We start from the raw sequence: 24,353 nt of genomic DNA, 5'->3' as shown, positions 1-24,353 counted from the left end.
AGCAATCCCTCTACTGGGTATATATCCCAAAAACTCAGAAACATTGATACGTAAAGACACATGCAGCCCCATGTTTATTGCAGCATTGTTTACAGTGGCCAGGACATGGAAACAACCAAAAAGCCCATCAATAGATGACTGGATAAAAAAGATGTGGCACATATACACTATGGAATACTACTCAGCCATAAGAAATGATGACATCGGAACATTTACAGCAAAATGGTGGGATCTTGATAACATGATATGAAGCAAAATAAGTAAATCAGAAAAAACCAGGAACTGTATTATTCCATACGTAGGTGGGACATAATAGTGAGACTAAGAGACATTGATAAGAATGTGGTGGTTACGGGGGGGAGGGGGGAATGGGAGAGGGAAAGGGGGTGGGGAGGGGCACAAAGAAAACAAGATAGAAGGTGACAGAGGACAATCTGACTTTGGGTGGTGGGTATGCAACATAATTGAACGACAAGATAACCTGGACTTGTTATCTTTGAATATATGTATCCTGATTTATTGATGTCACCCCATTAAAAAAATAAAATTATTATAAAAAAAAAAAAATTTCTGAGCATGAGCGCTCCTTGACTCACCAGTGTAGTGTTGCTTACGAGCCACTGCACAATTGGGTCTCCCTTTCATCACTGATAATTATAACTGGGAATTGGCTGCCCCGGCAAAGACTACATTTACCACCCTCCCTTGCAGTTAGAACTGAACTGTGAGCCTAAATGATATGTCAAACATCCAGGCCACTCTCACCCATCTCTTCCCTTCTTCAGGAGCTTCAATGTCAGTGACTAAAGTTATGATACTTTGGGAGAGCACATATTGAAGATGGAGGAGCCACTGCCAGCTTGGATGCTGGCATGACTGAGGGGCTCAGACCACTGCTGACCCAGCACCCCTACCCTGCATTGTTATAAAACAAAGCCAGAAACTTCTTTAAGCCTGTGGTTCTCAAAATGTGATCCCCTGACCAGCGGCTTCAGCAGAACCTGTCAGAAATACACATTCACAAACCTCACCACAGACCTGCCGAATCAGAAACTCTGAAGGTCATTCTGATGCACAATCAAGTTTCAGAATTACTTCCTTAAACTAGAGACTTTGGGGGTCTTGGTTTTAGCAGTTATCCTACCCTAACTAACAGAAATCTCAGTGATTAATATTTGTTCAAGAAAGAGATGCCTTTTTCCTTAACTACAGAATGGTTGTGGGGGAAGGGGGGCAGAACCATCTTACTCTGGTTTTGCTATTTTTGTCTTTCTCTAGGAGTTACAAAATAACTAGCCAGTAAACATCCACGGAAAAGTCTTAGGTCCTTGAATTATTTTCAATTAAAGGCACATTATAGTTGGTGAGGTCTCCACCCTGTGGCAAATTTAGACTTTTACTGCACCATACACCTTCCAATCACGATGAGTCTACTTCCCAATGCAAAAAGCTCCCCAAATGAGGAAACACTACGTGCATGTCTGAGCTTGTTAACAAATGTAAATTGCTCTGTTTCACGTGTAGCCCTCTGTACACTGTTACATCATTTGTCTCTTATCTCAACCAGGCTTCTAGCCATCCTCTGGCCAACCTCCAGCAGGCTTTCCCTTAAAGATTCTTCAAAGGCTATAAAATGACTAATGTTCCCAGATCATTCCTTCAAAACTGCAAAGGCAATAGGATTGGGTGAATCAAAGGTCATCTGCTTTCAAATCTGATGTCGTTTTGCTGAACAGAAGGGAGATTTACAAAAGTGAACCCAAGGACTCATCAAAAACACGTGTGCCCTCGAGGATGGGCTATGTTTCACTTTCTTACCTTTTTCCTTTCTTTGACATCATAGAGGGCAAGGCTGGCAAACAGAGGCTCAATTTCAATCTCAAACCTGTGAGGGCAAGAGAGAAAATTCTGTATGATTTTAACTTAGGTAATTTTGAATTTTCTTAAAGTATCTGAATATATTAACTGGTTAACAATGTAAGTAGTTTCCAGAAATATTTTGATAACTCCATGCGTATGAGAATCACGCTAGGATAGTAATGGAGAAATAGAAAAGGGCCATGCAACACTGCTAATCATTTGAGATCATGGTGGGTGGTACATACTCTCCAAAGGTGCTTGCTGGTGGCACTGCAAGGGAGAGCGGGCGGAATGGACCCTTGGTCTGATCCAGCGTGGTGCTCCCTACTATTGTAGCTGCTGTGCTCCCTACTATTGTAGCTGCTGTGTATCCAGAGTTCTTAGGTAAAAATCTTATTTACCGTTTACATTTTACTGTTATGATAGGAATCCCTATTATTCAATTCTAAGGAATGGGGTTTTTCAGATAAGTCAAAAAAGAAAAGTTCAGTTGCTTTTTCTTACATTTATAGTGAGACCACCAGAGGAAGACTGGGTTATGATGTGCATGAATGGCCCTTCCCAACTCCACGGCCAGGGGATTTATTTGCTAAGTTGAGGTAGGGGAGGGGAGTGAGCTCTACTAATAAACACTGAGGTGTGTGGACCCAATGACAGCTGGAAAGAGGAGCCCTCATATTAACCCCAATTGCCTATTCCCCTTGAAAAATGGTGGGTTTGAAGAAAATCCATTCCCAAAGTATAACTCTGCCACACTATAATATGCATTTCAAGTTTCTCAGGTTAATTACAACCCATGACCTCGGTCGGACATGGCCAGCTGAGAGCACTAGTAATCAGGCGCCCTGGACCCACATTACTGTAGAAGTCACACAAATTAGGCCAAATTTTGTTTCAAGGCATGTGTGACAGGATGGCCTTATCATTAGATAGCTTTGCCTTAAAAGACAACTTTTTAAGAAGAATATTTGTGTCTAGGCTCACCAGCTACTGCCTGACATGGTTGATTTGTATTTAATTGTGCATTCTCTGATACACAAAGGTCTGAATATTCCTGTAATTTACTTAGGTAGGTACTGAGTGTTAAGTTCTTTGTGATTCAGAGGAAGAAAAAAAGACTTGACATTTGTCAATCACTTGCAATCATGCTGTGATAAGTGTTTTTACACGTCAGTTCCTTTAGGCTTCAGAACAAGAGTGTGATGTAGATGTTATTCCCGTTTTTTGAGGTTCAGAGAGTTTAGGTAATTTGCCAAAGGCCACAGGTTAGGAACCGACACACTCCGGTTTCGAGCCCAGGCCCTTCTGATTACAGAACCTGAATTCTCTCGACCAATATTTCTCCAGGTGTGGTTCCCAGAAAAAAGCATTTTGAAGCAAATAAGGAGTTTGTCAAAATGCAAATTTTTTGGTCCCAACTAATATCTACTGAACTATATATAGTCTCTGGGGGGAAATGGTGGTAGGAGGTCTCTCCAAACTTTCATTTAAAACAAACTGTTTGGATAAATTTAATGCACACTAAAGTTTCACCACTAAGAGGACTCCTTGGAGTTGAGGTTACTTTGCTTAAGATGGTATTACATTTTAAGTTAAATGATTTTACTATTTAAAATGCAAAATAGAAAAAAAAATACTGTTATTAACATTCTAGGTTTACTTAAAAGGATTTGCCTCCTTTTTTTGAAACCAGTTTACTCAAAGTAGTTATACCTAAGACCATCTCTTCAGTCCATCTCTCTTGCGGGTATCTGTTGGGGCGGATACTATTTCAGACACTTGAGCAGACCAAGTGTACTGAACAAACACCTCAATGCTAATTAATTTCTGCTTTGGCAGTTGAGGGGGAAACCACTAGAAACTACACGGTTGTCATCAAGAGAAAGCCAAGTGTCTCACTTTGTTTTTTTAATAATGCATGTCCATCTTAGTGGCCACGTTTTAAAAGGCTTGGTGATAAGCATCATAGGAGAGAATTCCTACAATCCTAAATGGCACAGTTACTGCATCTAAAAGTGCATCCTGTGGGGGTGGGTGAGTGCCTCAGACAATGGGGTGGACTTCCTGAACGACGCAGAGGGGAACGGAACAGCCACTTCCACTCAGTCCTCCTGCTGAAAGACTGGGAGGCTTCCCCCTCCGGTCAGCTTGCCAGGGCTAGCGTTTGCCTTTCTGTACTCCTTACCTGACACAGAGCCTGCTTATTGGCTGTTCATCTCTGTGTACAAGACAAAAGGTCCTACCTGCTCCTCTCAACCTACTGGTAGAATTGGCTAGGGGGCAGGGGCTACAGCATCACCCACACTGGGTGAGCGTCATGCTGGCTGGTGGTCTAAGGAAAGTAACTAGGGGGGCTATGCATTAGAATTAGAAGTTTATAACAGGTGGGAACTTTGAAACTATCAAGTCTAACAACTTCATTCACAAGAAAGGGCTCAAAATCCCAGAGAAGTTCTCAAGGCTGAAACAAAGCCTTAATCCAGTATCCAGATGCCCTAATTACAAACCAGATGCTGCTTAAGGGGTCTGTGAATTGATCTCAAAAGATAGATGACCTTTCTAATAGGGCATACAAATAATATGCTTCTGTACTTTTGCCTAGGTAGAGAATTTACAACTTAATATTTTCAAAAGGCTCTGTGATTTGAGAAGACAAAGAACTAATTCTCTGAAGTCATAGTCTACAAAGAGGAAAGAGAGGCGCACAAGCATCCAGGGGTAAGCAACATAATCCAAGATCCTGCAGAGAGGATATATTATCCTATCGTTTATTTGGAATTATTTAGTTCAGCCTTCAACATTTCCTGATTATGTATGTTTTATAATGTATGTAGTATTAAACATGCAAGTACAAAATTACAAAATATACACATACATAGAGGACATGTGACTTTTTTTTTTTACTATAAAAGTAAACAATTAAATAACTTAGGGACAGCTGCTTTAAAGAAGATGTGGCAAATTCCTGGCCCATAAGATGAATGGAGACTGCAGACACGCTTTGTTTGAATTGTGTGGTGTTTAAAAAGGAAATGAGAAAATATGAATAAGTCAGAAAATTATGCAGAAAAATCTGGATTTCCAGCTTCTTTGGGAAAAAGAAATCAATAGACAATTGACAAAAATGGGCCTGTTTACCTGGACGGCAAGAATTGGTCCTGGGTGCCCCCTTTAAAATCGTTTGCTGCAGTCCCCATTGCTCTCTCAGAGTTGCCCAGCTCTGAGACGTGGTTTTAGTTGCACTTATTATTTCAACAGTGGTATGCTGGTAAGTGTTTAAAAAAACAAGTCTCTGAAAAAAAGAAAATGTTCTCACTTATAGCATGTTCTGGCTGTAGGTATTTCCACCACGGCCAACCTCCAATCACCAATGTGACTTCACTCAGTAAAGAGTCGGGAAGAGAAGCACAGTCAGCTGTCATGGGCTAGTCAGAGCTGACTCCAGCATACCACTGGCTTTCAGGGCTGTTTCTCTTAACGTCGGCCAGTTCACTCAATCACCTGACATGCCTAACCTTGGTGTCTGCCTTCCCTATCATAGAAGAAAGACTGTCAAAGACTTGGTAGGAAGAGAATGTACATCTAACTGATTTCAAACTTTGCTCTTTCCACACTTCATAGCTGCCCATTGTTCAAGCTCTGAGACCCTACCTGATTCAAGCTCTGACACCATTTGTATTTAAAGGCAATATAAACCTTCATGTAGTTTCCCATTACTGATACTTACTTCAAGGTCAGCAACTTGACAAATAGTCTGTTGCCCAGATGTTCCTTAGGACATTCTGGAACTGGACGTATTTCCACTGCATCTTCCTATTATTAAGCATATGGTAAAAAAAAGTCATTAACGGATTTCCATTAGAGGAGTTCCAGTTGGAGTTAACCCAGAGAAGGGGAGGCTGCCATCCACTGCTCAATTCAACTTGCATTTGCTTTATTTCCAATAGCAGAATAACACTGACATTTACAAGAGAGTTTGTTATCCAACCCCCAAGCTTCAAAGTCAGCATTTACAACAAACGTTCTCTCCTTTCAGAAAGCTAAGCATTTAAGACAAAGAGACTGAGGGAGGAAGGAAGGAAGTGTGAACATGGATATGACTTAGTAACATCCACCAGATGGCATTGCAAAATCTTATACCTATTGTTGGCTTTTTTAAATTTTTGGCTGCTCTAAGTACATGTTCAAAATATTTCTCCTGCCAAGTACTTTACTAGTAAATATGTGTGTTTCAGACTTGAGATCAAAGTCAGAATAGTTCACTGAAGGCTATAAACCATCAATACTATAATACAGTATCTTCTGCAGTTCACTGTTTTCTTAGACAGATGATAAAGATTTGGGGTTGAATTTATAGCTTCTATAAAAATATCTCCAGCTAAAACTTGCTAAAGTTTTTCCATAGAGAAAGACTTAGTAATGACAAATTAAGAGATATACCTGTTTTGTTGTGTTTTTTTTTTTTTTTTTTTTTTTTTTTTTTTTACCACATTGGGACTCAAGACTTAAGGAAAAAATATCAAATCCCTATTTGTAACTTTTAGCATTCAAATTAAACTATCATAGTATCTTAATTATATTCATGTATGCAAAGATAAACAGGGCAAGTCCCTATAAACTTTAGTTCCTGCTCTTGCAGTAGGCTATCCAAACACTGGTCAGTGGTCTGCAGTTCACAAGGGTCTAAAAAACAGTCATGTCTAATTGTATTTTGATGGGCTATGAAGGAAGGGAGATTCTCACCAAATAGTCCACAACAACCATAGCGTTTTTACAAATAGTAAAGTCACCTTCTTGGCAAATCTGCACCCAGTTTGGTGGAATAGGCAAAGTGGTAAACTCATATCCACTCTAATCTCTACTCTCCTTCTAGGCCCAATCCCAGGTTTATCAGTTTGCCGTCTTGCAGAGTGGAGTTGCTGAGTTTGTTTCAGAGAGGGCCCCATTCTGATGCCTGCACTGAGCAGAACAGCCCCTGTGGAACCTAGACCACTTAGGATGATAAGAACAGAGAGGGGGAGATGACGTCAGAGTAATGGCGCGGTAGGAAGCGATACCGATAAATCTCCCCCAAAACTCAACAAGATCAACCAGAAACAGAAAAACCTATCCTTGGAGCTTCCAGATGTTTCGCAATACACCCAAAGGTATGGTCGAGTGAAAAATTGGCTAAATATATAATCAAACCCCGAAGGAAATAGGGAGTAAGAAATGCTCCACTTTCCTCACTAACCTAAATAGGGCTGCTTTCACTGGGAACTGAGAATATAGAAACTGAGGTGGGCAAAGGGGGTGAATAGATCCAGGCTGCGGCACAAACGGCCGAACCAGGCTGTGGCACGGAGATCCAAGCCGAGGAAAAACTGTGCCTGTGGCAACTCAGTCAATACAAGCTAACAGTCGTGCCAAACCCACACAAAGAAAGACAAGTGGGGCAGCCATTTTCCCCGATCTCCTGGTCGGCATGCGCAGATAGTGGGCGAGAGATTCCTCCGAAAGCCCTGGGAGTGGGCGCCCGTGTTATTCCACAGAGAGGCAGAGTCAGAGGCCTTTGTGTGGGCCGAAGGCGGAATCTCGGGCCGCCCTAGCGCCCTGAAAGGGCCGCGCAATGGGAGGGAGCAAGAGCCAATTCCAACGCTGGAACTTTTCCATGCGGAAGGGGTTTCACTCAGAGGGTGAGGCGGCTGGCCTGATATCCTGGTCGGCGCGCACGGAGAGTGGGCAAGAGATTCCTCCCAGCACCTCAGGGGTAGGAGCCTGTGTTATCCCACAGAGGGGCAGAGTCAGAGGCCTTTGTGTGGGCCGAAGGCGGAATCTCGGGCTGCCCCAGCGCCCTGAGAGGGCCACGCATGGGGAGGGAGCAAGAGCCAGTTCCAACGCTGGAACTTTTCCATGCGGGAGGGGTTTCACTCAGAGGGTGAGGCGGCTGGCCTGATATCCTGGTCGGCGCGCACGGAGAGTGGGCAAGAGATTCCTCCCAGCACCTCAGGGGTAGGAGCCCGTGTTATCCCACAGAGGGGCAGAGTCAGAGGCCTCTGTGTGGGCCAAAAGCGGAACCTCCAGCCCACCCCAGCGCCCTGAAAAAGCTGCGCATGGGGAGGGAGCGAAAGCCAATTCCAATACTGGAACTTTTCCGTGCGGGCGGAGGTTTCACTCAGAGTGTGAGACTTCCGCCCTGATATCCTGGTCTGCGCACAGATAGTGAGCGAGAGTTTCCTCCAAGTGCCCCAGGAGTGGGTACCCGCCCGTGTTACCGGACAGAGTGGCAGAGCCAGATGTCTTTGAGTGGGCGGAAGCCCCACCTGATTATGCTAGCAGCTCTGACTGACTGAGCCTTACCCAGAGCCCTGTGCTGAGTGGGAATAGAGTGGGGAGTTGCCAGCTCTTTAAGCCTCTTACTATCCAGGCAGAGGCAGCAGCAACCCCATAGCTGGATTATCAGGCTACTAATTGAGGAAGGAAAGACTAGGAGAGAGGCTCCAGGAACATGGACTCTCTCACTGTCGGAGCCTATAAATGCTAATGAGCCTCGACTGCCAACGAGACTGAAGCACAATACATGACATCGCCATAGAGACTTATCAACTGCTAACCTCTACCTGAGCGTGCCACAGGGGCAGAACCTGGGGTACAGAGTCACTGACCAGGAAGAGGGAGAGAAAAGAAAAAGCAAGAAGATAACCTCTCAAAATCAAGAATAATCCGCAGACTTTATAACCTATCCCATTTTATTATATTTGTTTGTTTCTCTTATCTTCATTCTTGATTTTTTTTCCCTCCTCCAATTTGGTCATTTAACTCTCTGCCGTTCTTACTCTCTCCTCTCCTTGAACTACACTACCCATAATTGTTACATCACCCATTATCTTTTCTTTCCTCTTCCTTTCTCTCTATGAGGGTTGCACTCCAAAACCCTTAACTCTCTCTCTCTCTCTCTCTCCTCTTTTTTCTTCTTTCTTCTTTTAGTGGTTCCCTCTTTTCTCTCTCTCTCTCTCTCTCTCTCTTTTCTCCTCTATATTAGTTTCTTCCTTTCTCCTTTATGTCTCCTCTCATTCAAATCTCAATAACGAACAAATTATCTTATCTGGGACTCAAACTTATGTTTGTGGCATTTTGGGGGGTTTTTACTTCACCTTTTTAACTCACTAGCAGTGCTACCATCCCTGGCTCTCCATTTTATCTAGTTCTTGTTCCACTAAATACAATAGTAATTTTTTAATTTGTCCCCCCATTTTCCTGTTTCCCTTTTATTCCTTTCATCATAACTGTTAGTCCACCAACACCTAAAAGCAAATCATTTTATCCTTGACCCAAATTTTTTCCTTATTTGCTTTTTGTGGGTCCACACACCCTTTTTATCTGTTTTTTTTTTGCCCCTTTATTACTTCTCCCCAATTCAGGCCCTCCATTACAGGCATTGTTTGTTCTATTTAGTACAATATAATTCACAGTTCAACACAAGATTTTCTCAAGAAAGAGGGGAGAGGAGAGGAGAGAAAAAAAGAAGGGGGGAGAATAATTTCCTTTCTTTTTAATTTTATTTTATTTTTCTTTATTTAATTATTAATTAAAAAAAAACCCAACTCTTCAATTTTTAATTATTATTTTTTTAACTTTTTATTCTTTATTAAATCTCATTAATACTATCAACAAAACCACCCTCAGATGCCATTAAGGAAGAGAAAATTGAATATCATGGATACAAAAGAAAGAGAGGTAACACAGCTAGATGAGGAAAAATCTATGGAGAAAAAATTTAATATATTTGAAACCTTGGAGTTAAATGACAGATAATTTAAAATAGAAATCCTAAAAATACTCAGAGATAAACAAGAAAACACAGAAAGGCAATTTAGGGAGCTCAGAAAACAACTCAATGAACACAAAGAATATATTTCCAAGAAAATTGAAACTATAAAAACAAATCAAACAGAGATGAAAAACTCAATTCACGACCTGAAAAACGAGGTAACAAGCTTAGCTAATAGAACAGGCCAGATAGAAGGTAGGATTAGTGAAATAGAAGACAAGCAACTTGAGGCACAACAGAGAGAAGAAGAAAGAGACTCAAAAATTAAAAAAAATGAGATAACCCTATATGAATTATCTGACTCCATCAAAAAGAATAACATAAGAATAATAGGTATATCAGAGGGAGAAGAGAGAGAAAATGGAATGGAGAACATACTCAAACAAATAATAGACGAGAACTTCCCAAGCCTGTGGAAAGAACTAAAGCCTCAAATTCAAGAAGCAAACAGAACTCTGAGTTTTCTTAACCCCAACAAACCTACTCCAAGGCACATCATAATGAAATTGGCACAAACCAACGGCAAAGAAAAAATTCTCAAGGCAACCAGGGAAAAGAAGAATACAACATATAAAGGAAGGCCCATTAGATTATCATCAGATTTCTCAACAGAAACTCTACAACCTAGAAGAGAGTGGACCCCAATATTTAAAGTCCTGAAAGAGAGGAACTTTCAGCCACAAATACTATACCCATCAAAGCTATCCTTCAAATATGAAGGAGAAATTAAAACATTCACAGATACAGAAAAAATGAGGGAATTTATCATCAGAAAACCCCCACTCCAGGAATTACTAAAGGGGGTTCTCCAATCAGATACAAAGAACAACAACAACAAAAAAAACAAAGCCACAAGTAAAAGCTCCACCAAGAACACAATAAAACCAAATTTAAACTGACAACAATAAAAAGAAAGGGGGGGAGAGGATGGAGATTAACAGTAGCAAAGGACGATGGAGTGCAAAAGTACTCACAAAATAGTGCACTGCAATGAACAAGGTAGGAACCCTTTTCATTACTTAAAGGTAACCACCATTGAAAAAACCACCATAGAAGCACATGATTTAAAAAAGATACCAACAGAGGAAAGATGTATGGAATACAACCAAATAAAAACAAAAGATAGAAAAATGAAAGAGAAGGCTCAAACAAGACACAAAACTAACAGAAAGCAATCTATAAAATGGCAATAGGGAATTCACAAGTGTCAATAATTACACTAAATGTAAACGGATTAAATCACCAATAAAAAGGCACAGAGTAGCAGAATGGATTAAAAAAGAAAATCCAACTGTATGCTGCCTACAAGAAACTCATCTAAGTAACAAGGATAAAAACAAATTCAAAGTGAAAGGCTGGAAAACAATACTCCAAGCAAATAACATCCAAAAAAAGCAGGCGTAGCAATACTCATATCTGATAATGCTGATTACAAGACAGCAAAAGTACTCAGAGACAAAATGACCATTTCATAATGGCTAAGGGGACACTGAATCAAGAAGACATAACAATTCTTAATATATATGCACCAAACCAAGGAGCACCAAAATATATAAGACAGCTACTTATTGACCTTAAAACAAAAACTGACAAAAATACAATCATACTTGGAGACCTCAATACACTGCTGACGGCTCTAGATCGGTCATCCAAACAGAGAATCAACAAAGATATATTGGCCTTAAACAAAACACTAGAGCACCTGGATATGATAGACATCTACAGGACATTTCATCCCAAAGTGACTGACTATACATTTTTCTCCAGTGTACATAGATCATTCTCAAGAATTGACCATATGTTGGGCCACAAAAACAACCACAGGAAATACAGAAAAATCGAAGTTGTACCAAGCATATTTTCTGATCATAAAGCCTTGAAACTAGAATTCAACTGCAAGAAAGAGGAAAAAAATCCCACAAAAATGTGGAAACTAAACAACATACTTTTAAAAAATGAATGGGTCAAAGAAGAAATAAGTGCAGAGATCAAAAGATATATACAGACTAATGAAAATGGCAATACGACATATCAGAATATATGGGATGCAGCAAAAGCAGTTATAAGAGGGAAGTTCATATCACTTCAGGCATATATGAACAAACAAGAGAGAGCCCAAGTGAACCACTTAACTTCACACCTTAAGGAACTAGAAGAAGAAGAACAAAGACAACCCAAAACCAGCCGAAGAAAGGAGATAATAAAAATTAGAGCAGAAATAAATGAAATAGAGAAGAGAAAAACTATAGAAAAAATTAATAGAACAAGGAGCTGGTTCTTTGAAAAGATCAACAAAATTGACAAACCCTTGGCAAGACTTACCAAGGAAAAAAGAGAAAGAACTCATATAAACAAAATCCAAAATGAAAGAGGAGAAATCACCACGGACACCGTAGATATACAAAGAATTATTGTAGAATACTATGAAAAACTTTATGCCACTAAATTCAACAACCTAGAGGAAATGGATAAATTCCTAGAACAATACAACCTTCCTAGACTGAGTCAAGAAGAAGCAGAAAGCCTAAACAGACCTATTAGTAGAAAAGAAATAGAAAAAACCATTAAAAACCTCCCCAAAAATAAAAGTCCAGGCCCAGACTGCTATACCAGCAAATTTTATCAAACATTCAAAGAAGACTTGGTTCCTATTCTACTCAAAGTCTTCCAAAAAATTGAAGAAGAAGCAATACTTCCAAACACATTTTATGAGGCCAACATAACCCTCATACCAAAACCAGGCAAGGATGGCACAAAAAAAGAAAACTACAGACCAATATCTCTAATGAATACAGATGCTAAAATACTAAACAAAATACTAGCAAATCAAATACAACAACATATTAAAAAAATAATACATCATGATCAAGTGGGATTCATCCCAGAATCTCAAGGATGGTTCAACGTATGTAAAATGGTTAACGTAATACACCATATCAACAAAACAAAGAATAAAAACCACATGATCTTATCAATAGACGCAGAAAAGGTTTTCGATAAAATACAACACAATTTTATGTTTAAGACTCTCATCAAAATGGGTATAGAAGGAAAATATCTCAACATGATAAAGGCCATATATGATAAACCATCAGCTAACATCATATTAAATGGCACAAAACTGAAGGCTTTCCCCCTTAAATCAGGAACAAGACAGGGTTGTCCACTCTCTCCACTCTTATTTAATATGGTACTAGAGGTTCTAGCCAGAGTAATCAGACAAGACAAAGAAATAAAGGCATCCATATTGGAAAAGAAGAAGTAAAGGTATCACTTTTTGCAGATGATTTGATCCTATACATTGAAAATCCCAAAGAATCCACAAAAAGACTACTAGAAACAATAAGCCAATACAGTAAGGTCGCAGGATACAATATTAACATACAGAAGTCCATAGCCTTTCTATATGCCAACAATGAAACATTTGAGAATGAACTCAAAAGAATAATCCCCTTCACGATTGCAACAACAACATCAAAAAATACCTAGGAATAAACATAACAAAGAATGTAAAGGACTTATATAATGAAAACCATAAACCACTGTTAAGGGAAATCGAAAAAGATATAATGAGATGGAAGAATATTCCTTGTTCTTGGTTAGGAAGAATAAATATAATCAAGATGGCCATATTACCCAAAGCAATATACAAATTTAATGCAATTCCCATCAAAATTCCAATGACATTTTTAAAAGAAATGGAGCAAAAAATCATCAGATTTATATAGAACTATAAAAAACACCGAATAGCCAAAGCAATCCTAAAGAAAAAGAATGAAGCTGGGGGCATTACAATACCTGACTTCAAACTATATTATAGGGCCATGACAATCAAAACAGCATGGTATTGGCAGAATAATAGACACTCAGACCAATGGAACAGAATAGAAAACCCAGAAATAAAACCACATATATGTAGTCAAATAATTTTTGATAAAGGGGCCAACAACACACAATGGAGAAAAGAAAGCCTCTTCAATAAATGGTGCTGGGAAAACTGGAAAGCCATATGCAAAAGAATGAAACTGCACTACAGTTTGTCCCCCTGTACTAAAATTAACTCAAAATGGATCAAAGATCAAAACATAAGACCTGAAACAATTAAGTACATAGAAGAAGACATAGGTACTCAACTCATGGACCTGGGTTTTAAAGAGCATTTTATGAATTTGACTCCAAAGGCAAGAGAAGTGAAGGCAAAAATTAATGAATGGGACTACATCAGACTAAGAAGTTTTTGCTCAGCAAGAGAAATTGACCAGAAAATAAACAGACAGCCAACTAAATGGGAAATGATATTTTCAAACAACAGCTCAGATAAGGGCCTAATATCCAAAATATACAAAGAACTCATAAAACTCAACAACAAACAAACAATCCAATAAAAAATGGGAAGAGGACATGAACAGACACTTCTCCCAGGAAGAAATACAAATGGCCAACAGATATATGAAAAGATGCTCATCTTCTTTAGTTATTAGAGAAATGCAAATCAAAACTGCAATGAGATACCACCTCACACCTGTTAGATGAGCTATTATTAACAAGACAGGTAATAGCAAATGTTGGAGAGGCTGTGGAGAAAAAGGAACCCTCATACACTGTTGGTGGGAATGTAATGTAGTACAACCATTATGGAAGAAAGTATGGTGGTTCCTCAAAAAACTGAAAATAGAACTACCTTATGACCCAGCAATCTCTCTACTGGGTATATACCCCCAAAACTCAGAAACATTGATATGTAAAGACACATGCAGCCCCATGTTCATTGCAGCATTGTTCACAGTGGCCAGGACATGGAAACAACCAAAAATCCCGTCAATAGATGACTGGATAAAGAAGATGTGGCACATATACACTATGGAATACTACTCAGCCATAAGAAAGGATGACATCAGATCATTTATAGCAAAATGGTGGGATCTTGATAACATTATATGAAGTGAAATAAGTAAATCAGAAAAAAACAGGAACTGCATTATTCCATATGTAGGTGGGACATAAAAGTGAGACTAAGAGACATTGATAAGAGTGTGGTGGTTACGGGGGGGAGGGGGAAGAAGGAGAGGGAAAGGGGGAGGGGGAGGGGCACAAAGAAATCTAGATAAAAGGTGACAGACGACAATCTGACATTGGGTGATGGGTATGCAACTTAATTGAACGACAAGATAACCTGGACATGTTATCTTTGAATATATGTATCCTGATTTACTGATGTCGCCCCATTAAAAAAATAAAATTATTAAAAAAAAAAAAAGAACAGAGAAGAAAGGTCCCCCTTATTGGAAAACAACCTCAACATAAAGACACTCACGGGTTTATAAGACTACCTCTGGTCTGGATTCAATCATTTTTTAAAAACACTTTTCATTTGGGAAATTGTAAACATTTATAAGTAGAAAGAATAATGTAATGAACCACTTAAACCCATTACCTTACTACAACAATTTCAACTCATAGGCAACTTGGTTTCATTTCTACTTCCATTTACTACCTTCCCTGATTCAATACTAGATTATTTAGAAACGAGACTGAAAGCATCATATAATGTCATCTGTAAATGTTTCAGTACAACTCTCTGAAAGATAAGGACTTTTAAAAACACATAACTGTAATATCATTATGACTCTTAAAAATTAACAAAAAATTCTTGTTTTCACTAAGCATGTAATCAGTTCCAAATTTCCCCAACTGTCTTAACTTTTTTTACAGTTGTTTTTTAAAAGCAGGATCCATACAAGGTCTACATATTAATGTGTTTCCGAAGTTTCTTCTAACTATATGAATTTCTTGAGCCTTTACAGTTATATGAAATATGTATAATTCTTCTGCCCAAAGAAGCAGTAGAGAAAATGTAAAGTTTTAGTGGATACTTGTTTTCATCTTCCTGGGAGGTAGGTGTGTGTGTATGTATGTGCCTGCGTGTGTGTGTGTGTGTGTGTGTGTGTGTGTGTGAAAGAGAGATAATGAGAGAGCCCTGGCCAGTTAGCTCAGTGGTAGAGCATCAGCCCAGCATGTGGATGTCCTGGGTTCAGTTCCCAGTCAGGGCACAGAGAAGAAGAGATCATCTGCTTCTCTATCCCTCCTACTCTCCGATCTTTCTCTCTCTTTCCCTCCCACAGCTATGGCTCGATTGACTCAAACGCATTGGCCCAGGGCACTAAGGAAGGCTCTGTGGAGCTTCTGCCTTTGGTGCTTAAGATAGCTTGGGTGCAAGTATGGACCCCAGATGGGCAGAGCATCAGCTTCAAACAGGGGTCTCCAGGTGGATCCCTGTCAGGACAAATGCAGGGTTCTCTCTCTATCTCCCCTTCTTTTACTTGGAAAAAAAGAGAAAAAAAAGGTAATGAGAGATGACATGCTTCCACCGTTGACTCAATGGCTCCTGAGGCCACCTCTACCTCTGCTTACCTTTAATATGATGTGAGCCAGTAAATCCCCCCCATCTTTTTCTTAACTGGTTTTATTTGGGTTCTGTCACTTGTAACCAAAATGCAAACTCTTCAATTGATTTGAAGTAGAGTGGCCACCTTCTTAGGGATCAACACATGGATGACACCTTTTGCAGACTCAGTGACTCAGGGATAGAACTCACCTCCTCTAACTTGGTGGCTGAGTTCTGCTGTTACTTCTCCTGTAGACTCAGTAATAATTTGGATGTAATAGTTCACCCCTCTTCTAACTTTCCTCTCTATGACATAAATTAATAATAATATAAAACAATTTCATTAATGTACTATAAAAAATCAGCATTTGTAATCATTTCATGGTAGGTCAGAAATTTACCTTTCTTCCTCAGAATTTCTGTGGATTAAGTACAAATGCTATTTCTGTATGTCCAATTACAACATATTAAAGGGCTGGTATAAGGGTACTCAAGCATTTTAGACATACTAATTTACAAATAACTGGTACACTAATTACAATACATTCCTTTCTACTCAATAAAGTGGGTCCCTTTAGAACCTCTTCTAGATTATAACTTTCAATCTCAACTGAGTTTCAGCATTGTTCAATGACCATAAAACAAAGTTCCTTCAAAACAGTCTATGATTCAGTCTTTAAATCAATCCAGACAGGATATTAGCCATTTAATCCACTGAGGGAAACGTGAATGAATCGATGTCTCACTGGAAGTATTCTCCACATCCTTTAACTGTTTTTTCTCTTTTGGTGCCCAAGTCGGGCCTCCTTATTACATTCTGGCACCTCCATGATGGAATTGGGAGGAAGACAAATGCAACTGAAGGTCAAGTGAGCCAAACTTAATATTTCTGGGACAAATTTGGTAAAAAATAATTTAAACTTGTAGGTGGAAACTAAAAATTTATGAGATAAAATGTGGTTGTTTGTATCATCTTTGGATTTCAATTATGTGTGCCAATCTACCTGGTAGTCACATATAGATAAATAAACATAAAATTCAGAGTTAATGGTTTAGGTCTCCATCCTATAATTTAATTTACCTGTTGATCCTTGAACAAGATTATTAAACCTTGCTGATTCTTATTTTGCAATCTGAAAAATGGAGATAACACAGTCTACATTATTCTTATTTATTTACTTATTTATTTAGAGAGACAGACAGTCAGGAAGGAAGAGAGATGAGAAGCATCAACTCATGGTTATGGCTGGAGCCTTAGTTGTTCATTGATTGCTTCCTCACATGTGCCTTGACTGGGGGGCTTTGGCTGAGCCAGTCACCCCATGCTCAAGCTGGTCAGCCGGTACTCTAGCTGGATGAGTCTGCGCTCAAGTTGGTGACCTCAGGGTTTCTAACCTGGGTCCTCAGCATCCCAGGCTGACATTCTATCCACTGTGTCACCGCTGATCAGGCTATTCACATTTATTTTTAATCTGCTTCATTCAGAAAAGGATTTGAGGCTACTGACAAGACTACAATGAGAGGAGAAACCCAAGGTAGGTAGAAAGTAAGATTTAGGAAAAAGAAAGTTGAAGTAAATTCAGGACACCAATAAACAGGCTGCTTGACTGACAAGAGGTGAACAGAAAATTGACACTGAGTGAAGAATTTAGGAGAGTTGATTACATGATGTACTTAATCTCTAAGTGCAAACATTTTCTCGGTGGAAGAACAATTCTTCTTTGTCTGAAGGTTTGAGGGAAAATTTCCTTTTGGATCCTTATTGAGGTGGATGCCAGGTGGTAAGTAGGTCAATGTCCTCAGTCATATTTGTATAATGAACACAACATCATATTTCATGACAGCTGTATCTCTTTTTGTTTTTGGTTGTTGTTGTTGTTGACCAGTCATCTTCAAAAGGCCTGTCAGGTAACACAATTCTCAGGGGTGGGAACTTCACAAGGTGTAAGAATCAGGCTCTTTGATTGTCTTGGTTGATTCAGAAATCAAATTATCAAATATTTAGAGACATAGATGGATGGCTTATCTTTTATGCAAAATTTTCCCAAATTATATTCCTTGCAACTGAACTTTTAATAAAATTTGGACACCAGAGACATTGCAGTAATCTGTTCTGGCAAGACCCAGAAGTGTAGGTATTCTGACATGCAGAAGGGAAGACTGAGAGCCTAATAAAAAGTATAAAAAGCTGAAACAGTCTTGAATCATAGTCATCCCTCATCCTATCTGAAGTGGCCTAAGAGTAACCACAGGCAAAGCCTAAATTATCAAATTGTTCTGAATCAGGTCCAATATATAAAGAAGTAAACAATCAAGATCCTAACTTTCTATGTATTGAGGGCATGGCTGTGATATTTCAGGCTGGAATGTTTTCAAAGATTAAAAAAAAAAATCTCAACAAAGCACCAAAGAACATTAAAGTTTAAGTAATCTGCCTCAAAGGATTAACTGCAAAACATGCCTCCAAATAACTGAATGGTTTGATTGGCTGAGTGGGATTATTGCATGAAGACCCTCGAAATGCTTTGAAGATCAAATGAAATAATATCAGTGAAAGTGTTTTGTAAAGTGCTATGAAAATCCTAGTTATTATTGGAATCTCATTTGTATAATTGATCAATAATTAGCTCTGTTATTACACAGGTTTGCCTTAGTAAAAGAAACAGCCTCAGAAATCACACAATTAAGCAACGTGGTGTTGCTATACAGTAAGAATGAACAATAATATCTTCCCGGAGAGTCTCTGTGTCTTCACTGAAATTCTCCAGCCCAAAGAAGTCACACCTACCTCGTCCACTGACGGGTAAAGGGCGAAGAGCTCGGCCTGCCGGTTGGTCCTCCGGGCCTCCTCGTTCTGCTTCTCGAAGTCCTCGGCACTCACATGCTGCAGGAGGTTTTCCAGCCGCTGATCAGGCTGCAGGCTGCGGAGGCTGAAGTCACAGGCAGTGAGGGGGCCTTTCCCAGACACGTCACAAAGCACGTTTAAGTGGCGGGGGCCAGTCTGTGAAAAAAGACACATCGTTGTGAGAGAGGCTGTGGCTCTAAAATGAGAACTAAACAAGCTAGGATGTCTCAAGACTGCTCCAATGTGCGATTGTAGAATCAGGCCCCAAGGAGTTTCTGAGCCAACCAGGGGTTTGACAAGAATCATATCTTAGCTTCCTGGCCTGAGCAGCCTAAAAGTAAATGTCTCCTTCCCACCAGGAAACAGGTAATGACTCACCAGATGTAGGTAAACCTGTCCTTGAGGAAAGGTTTGAAAACAGTACCATGTTCCTCTTAGTTTTTAGTGTGTTCTCCGGAGATAGGGAGCCAAACCTCTTAGGAGCCATGCTCATATCTCATGTTCAAGCAGAACAGACTGGTAAATGGTGGAACAGAAAGGAGACTGGACTGGGGGGGACACCTCATCTTAACTTAGACTCCAGAACTTGGTTTTTGAAACTGGAAAATAAAATAATCTGTGAGGACCCTTTCAAATTAAACTGTTTATAAACTCTAAAGCTGAATCTTATTTTTCTAGAGACAGAGCTGTGGGTATGAGAACACTTTCCTATGGGACTTTAGTAACAGTTACAGGAATACACACCAAAAAAAAAAAAAAAAAAAGGAAAAATACTTGCTATTCAAGCAGTATCCACATTAAGCTGCAGTGTGTTTGAAAAAAAAAAAAGGTCTTGAAGCAATTACAAAGTGAATGCTTTATTCCATTAGAAATGTCTTGGAAATTGGGAACTGCATACCTAACCAAAGACTTGGCAAAGAATATATAATGATGATCAACAATATGTTGTAACAGTATAGATGGATTTATTATAAACATTATAAAATTGATGGTAGAATGTTATCCTAAAGTTCTAAATGGATTACTACTAGACAACTTCTTTATAAGATATACTTTTAAAAAATTTTATTGATTTTAATTTATTTGTTGACATAGATTCTAGTGTCCCCCGAATGCATCCCCCCTCCCCTGTGTTCCCCTCAACATCCCCCTTGCCTCCCTCCCCCAACGCCCTCCCCCCTTCCCTCAAGGATTATCCCATCCTATCATCCCCTTTCCATCTGTCCGCTTTCTCTCTGGTTCCTTTGATCCCGCCTCTGTCTCTATTCTGTTCCTCAATTCACATTGTTCATTGGATTCCTCAAATGAGTGAGGTCATATGATTTTTTTTCTCTGCCTGGCTTATTTCACTTAACATAATAGTTTCCTGGTTCATCTATGTTGTTGCAAAAGGTAAGATTTCCTTCTTTTTCATGGCCCCATAGTATTCCACTGTGTATATGTACCACTGCTTTTTAATCCACTCGTCCACTGATGGACACTTGGGCTGTTTCCAGATCTTTGCTATTGTAAACAATGCTGCAATAAACATGGGGGGTGCATTTCTTCTTTTGAATCAGTGATGTGGAGTTCTTGGGATATATTCCTAAAAGTAAGATGGCTGGGTCAAAAGGCAATTCCATTTTCAATTTTTTGAGGAATCTTTATACTGTTTTCTACAGTGGCTGCACCAGTCTGCATTCCCACCAGCAGTGCAGGAGGGTTCCTTTTTCTCCACATCCTTGCCAGCACTTATTTTGTGTTGTTTTGTTAATGAGCGCCATTCTGACTGTTGTGAGGTGATATCTTATTGTAGTTTTAATTTGCATTTCTCTAATGATTAGTGACGTTGAACATTTTTTCATCTGCCTATTGGCCATCTGTATGTCCTCTTTGGAGAAGTGTCTCTTCATTTCTTTTGCCCATTTTTTTGATTGGATTGTTTATCTTCCTGGTGTTGAGTTTTACAAGTACTTTATAAATTTTGGTTATTAACCCCTTATCAGACGTATTGTCGAATATGTTCTCCCATTGTGTAGTTTGTCTTTTTATTTTGTTCATATTGTCTTTAGCTGTGCAAAAGCCTTTTAGTTTGATATAGTCCCATTTGTTTATCCTGTCCTTTATTTCACTTGCCTGTGGATTTAAATCAGCAAATATATTGCTGCGAGAGATGTCAGAGAGCTTACTGCCTATGTTTTCTTCTAAGATGCTTATGGTTACATGACTTACATTTAAGTCTTTTATCCATTTTGAGTTTATTTTTATGAATTGTGTAAGTTGGTGGTCACCATTTGTTAAAGAGACTGTCTTTACTCTATTGTATGCTCTTATCTCCTTTGTCAAATATCAATTGTCCATAAAGGTGTGGGTTTATTTTTGGGTTTTCTGTTCTATTCCATTGATCGGTATGCCTGTTCTATAAGATATACTTTTTATGGCCTGACCTGTGGTGGCACAGTGGATAAAGCGTCAACCTGGAAATGCTGAGGTCGCTGGTTCGAAACCCTGGGCTTGCCTGGTCAAGGCACATATGGGAGTTGATGCTTCCTGCTCCTCCCCACTTCTCTCTCTCTCTCTCTCTCCCCTCTCTATAATGAATAAATAAAATTTAAAAAAAAAAATAAAAATAAAAATAAAAAAAGATATACTTTTTATGACATCTCTCTACCTCATAAAAATGCTACTTTGCTAGATCATGAATTTACCTAAACTGAATGTGCTAGCAATAATCAATATTAATCATTTAATTATTAATACTTTTGTTTGTTTTAGAATTTATAAAACCTGTAGGAAAATGTATCTCCAGAATTTATCCTAAGAGTATAACTGAATGGGTGAACAAAGATGTAAAGACAAGAGCATCTCTAAAACATTGTTTGCAATAACCAAATAATAGAAATGATCTAAACTGAGGGCATTTAGAGATTTTTAGAACTTTCATACAATAGAATCTTATGCAGCCATTAAAAAAGAAAGAACATGTATTCATTGGAAGAGAAAAGATGATCACAGTATATTATATTGTTAATATGAAAAAGAAAGTTATATGATATTATGTATAATGTGACCTAATTTTATAAAATATATGAGTACCATAAAGTCACATCGTCTATGTATTTAACTTATATAAATTCAGGCATTTGGCCTCACCATTCCACTTAATAAGGTGCATAAGAATGAGAATGAAAGGGAAGATGTTGCTGGTTGTTTCATGGTCTGAGTATCTTTCTGTGATGAGTATTAATCTAATACTTAAAAAGACAGTTTTTTTAATAAGTTGGCTCTGAAACCCATCCAATGACTTCACTGGGTGCTCTTTTAGTCTGCTGGAGGAATGACAGTGCTCTATCGGTGTATTGGTCCTTCACCTGTTGTCTCTCAGCTCCAAATTCATCCTTCCATGTAACTCTGTGATGGTAGGACTATGCCAGCAAGCCACATTATTGCTTTGCCTGCTGTTCTCTTTAAATTATGCCCATAGTGGGCACCATAGGGAGAATGGATGGCTGGAGCTGGGAGAAGAGACTGGCTCCTTCCTCCTTGCTTACTCTTCCTCTGTCCATGGTGGAGGCAGTTGTTCCAGTCTTTAGCTTCTTTTGGCACTTCCAGAACCATCCTCATCTTACCTCCTTGGAGGTACCAGAACCAGTTGGGCAATTCCTCCTTCTAGGAGGTCTGAAACCAGACTTTCAGCCTCTGTGAGGTCTTTCCTCTGAGATCCTGAGATAACGCCACTGGCAGGCCATAGCCCCTCCCCAGAGATCTGAGTCTCGGCTCTGAGGCCCCTCTTCTGGGCTCCTAGCTTCCAATCTCCAAGCTCTTCCCATAGACCCGTGGTTCTCAAACACAGTCCTGGGACCAGCAGCATCAGCATCTCCCTGGCAAATACAAATTAGAAATGCAAATTCTCAAGCCCCACCCAGACCGTGTTTGAACAAGTCCTTTAGGAGATTCTGAGGAAGCTAAAGTTTGGGAACCACTGCCCCAGTCCCCGCCCCAGGATGCGGTGCAGTCTCTTGCAGGTATGATTCCTGCATGACTTCGTTTGTCACTTTGGGTTCTCTCAGTCCTCTGAAACCTGCTTAATTGATTCCCTATGCTAAATTTCTTCTTTGGAAATATCTACTGTGACTTCTGTCTGACTGATCCAAAGAACTAATTTACTTGGTCATCATGTATGGTGAAAATTGAATTTAATCTAAATTACCAATGAAAATGTCCCTTAAGCCTCCCAGAGAGCATAGCCTACAAACAGTCCAGGCCTCAGTAAACCCACCATATTCAGCACTGGAACTGATGGCTGACTCCTCTCTGCAGCTCTGATTAGGTAGTGGGCATGACTGTAGAGACCATGTTGCTTGAAAATAGATATTATTTAAAAATATTAAGCATGGCAAGATGCTTAGGTTATGAGAGAATCTGCAAGCTAAAAACTATACAACTTTAAGAACAGATTTCTTCCTCTATGTTTTATTTTTCTCAATTAAAAAAATGGGCAGGTTAGGCCCTGGCCGGTTGGCTCAGTGGTAGAGCGTTGGCCTGGAGTGCAGGAGTCCCAGGTTCGATTCCCGGCCAGGGCACACAGGAGAAGCGCCCATCTGCTTCTCTACCCCTCCCCCTCTCCTTCCTCTCTGTCTCTCTCTTCCCCTCCCGCAGCCAAGGCTCTATTGGAGTGAAGTTTGCCTGGGCACTGAGGGTGGCTCTATGGCCTCTGCCTCAGGCGCTAGAATGGCTCTGATTGCGGCAGAGCGACGCCCCAGATGGGCAGAGCATCGCCCCCTAGTGGGCATGCCGGGTGGATCCCGGTCGGGCGCAAGCGGGAGTCTGACTGCCTCCCTGTTTCCAACTTCAGAAAAATACAAAAAAAAAAAGGGTAGGTTAGACTAGAACACTGGTTTTAAGACTTCCTTAAAAACTGGGGTAAAATATACACGACAAAACTGACCATTTCACCATTTTCTAGTGTTCAGCTAAGTAGTGTTAGTATATTCACTTTGCTGCGCACTCAATCTCCAGAACAGTTCTCAATTTGCAAAACTGAATGAAGCACCATTCCCAGGAAAGAGTAACTGGAGCATTCCCCCCTCTCCCAGCTTCTGGCAAACACCATTCTACTTTTGTCTCTATAAATTTGATTACTCTAGGTACCTCATTTAAGTGAAACTATACAGGATTAGTTCTTACGTGACTGGCTTATTTCACTTAGCACAATGGCTTCAAGGTTCATGCATGTTGTAGTATGTGTCAGGATTTTCCTCCTTTTAATACCGAATAACATTTCACTGCATGTGTATGCCACATTCGTTTATCCATTCATGGATACCTGGTTATTTCTACCTTTGACTATTGTGAATAATGCTGCTATCAACATAGAGATGACTTTTAAGCTATAACTACTTTTTAATAATAATAATAGAAACAACAATAACATTTATTGGGCACTAAGTGTGAGAAGAGACATGGTCCTAAAT

At 39.5% G+C, this 24,353-nt stretch overlaps 1 protein-coding gene across 3 annotated transcripts in view; it reads right to left on the bottom strand.

Annotated features, from left to right (window-relative positions):
• DOCK8 (dedicator of cytokinesis 8) overlaps positions 1–24,353 on the bottom strand; it is a 246,704-nt gene that overhangs the window by 136,915 nt on the left and 85,436 nt on the right. For all 3 annotated transcript variants that reach the window (XM_066368042.1, XM_066368043.1, XM_066368044.1), the window contains 3 exons: positions 18,844–19,056; positions 5,588–5,673; positions 1,819–1,885 (listed from right to left, as the gene is read on the bottom strand). In XM_066368042.1, the coding sequence (XP_066224139.1) occupies positions 1,819–1,885; positions 5,588–5,673; positions 18,844–19,056 (366 nt within the window). The remainder of the gene's footprint in view (positions 1–1,818; positions 1,886–5,587; positions 5,674–18,843; positions 19,057–24,353) is intronic.

Source organism: Saccopteryx leptura, chromosome 2, assembly GCF_036850995.1.
Source record: "Saccopteryx leptura isolate mSacLep1 chromosome 2, mSacLep1_pri_phased_curated, whole genome shotgun sequence".
NCBI classification, from domain to species: Eukaryota; Metazoa; Chordata; class Mammalia; order Chiroptera; family Emballonuridae; genus Saccopteryx; species Saccopteryx leptura.
The sequence above is the reverse complement of the archived record's forward strand: the minus strand, read 5'-3'. Positions and strand labels throughout refer to the sequence as shown.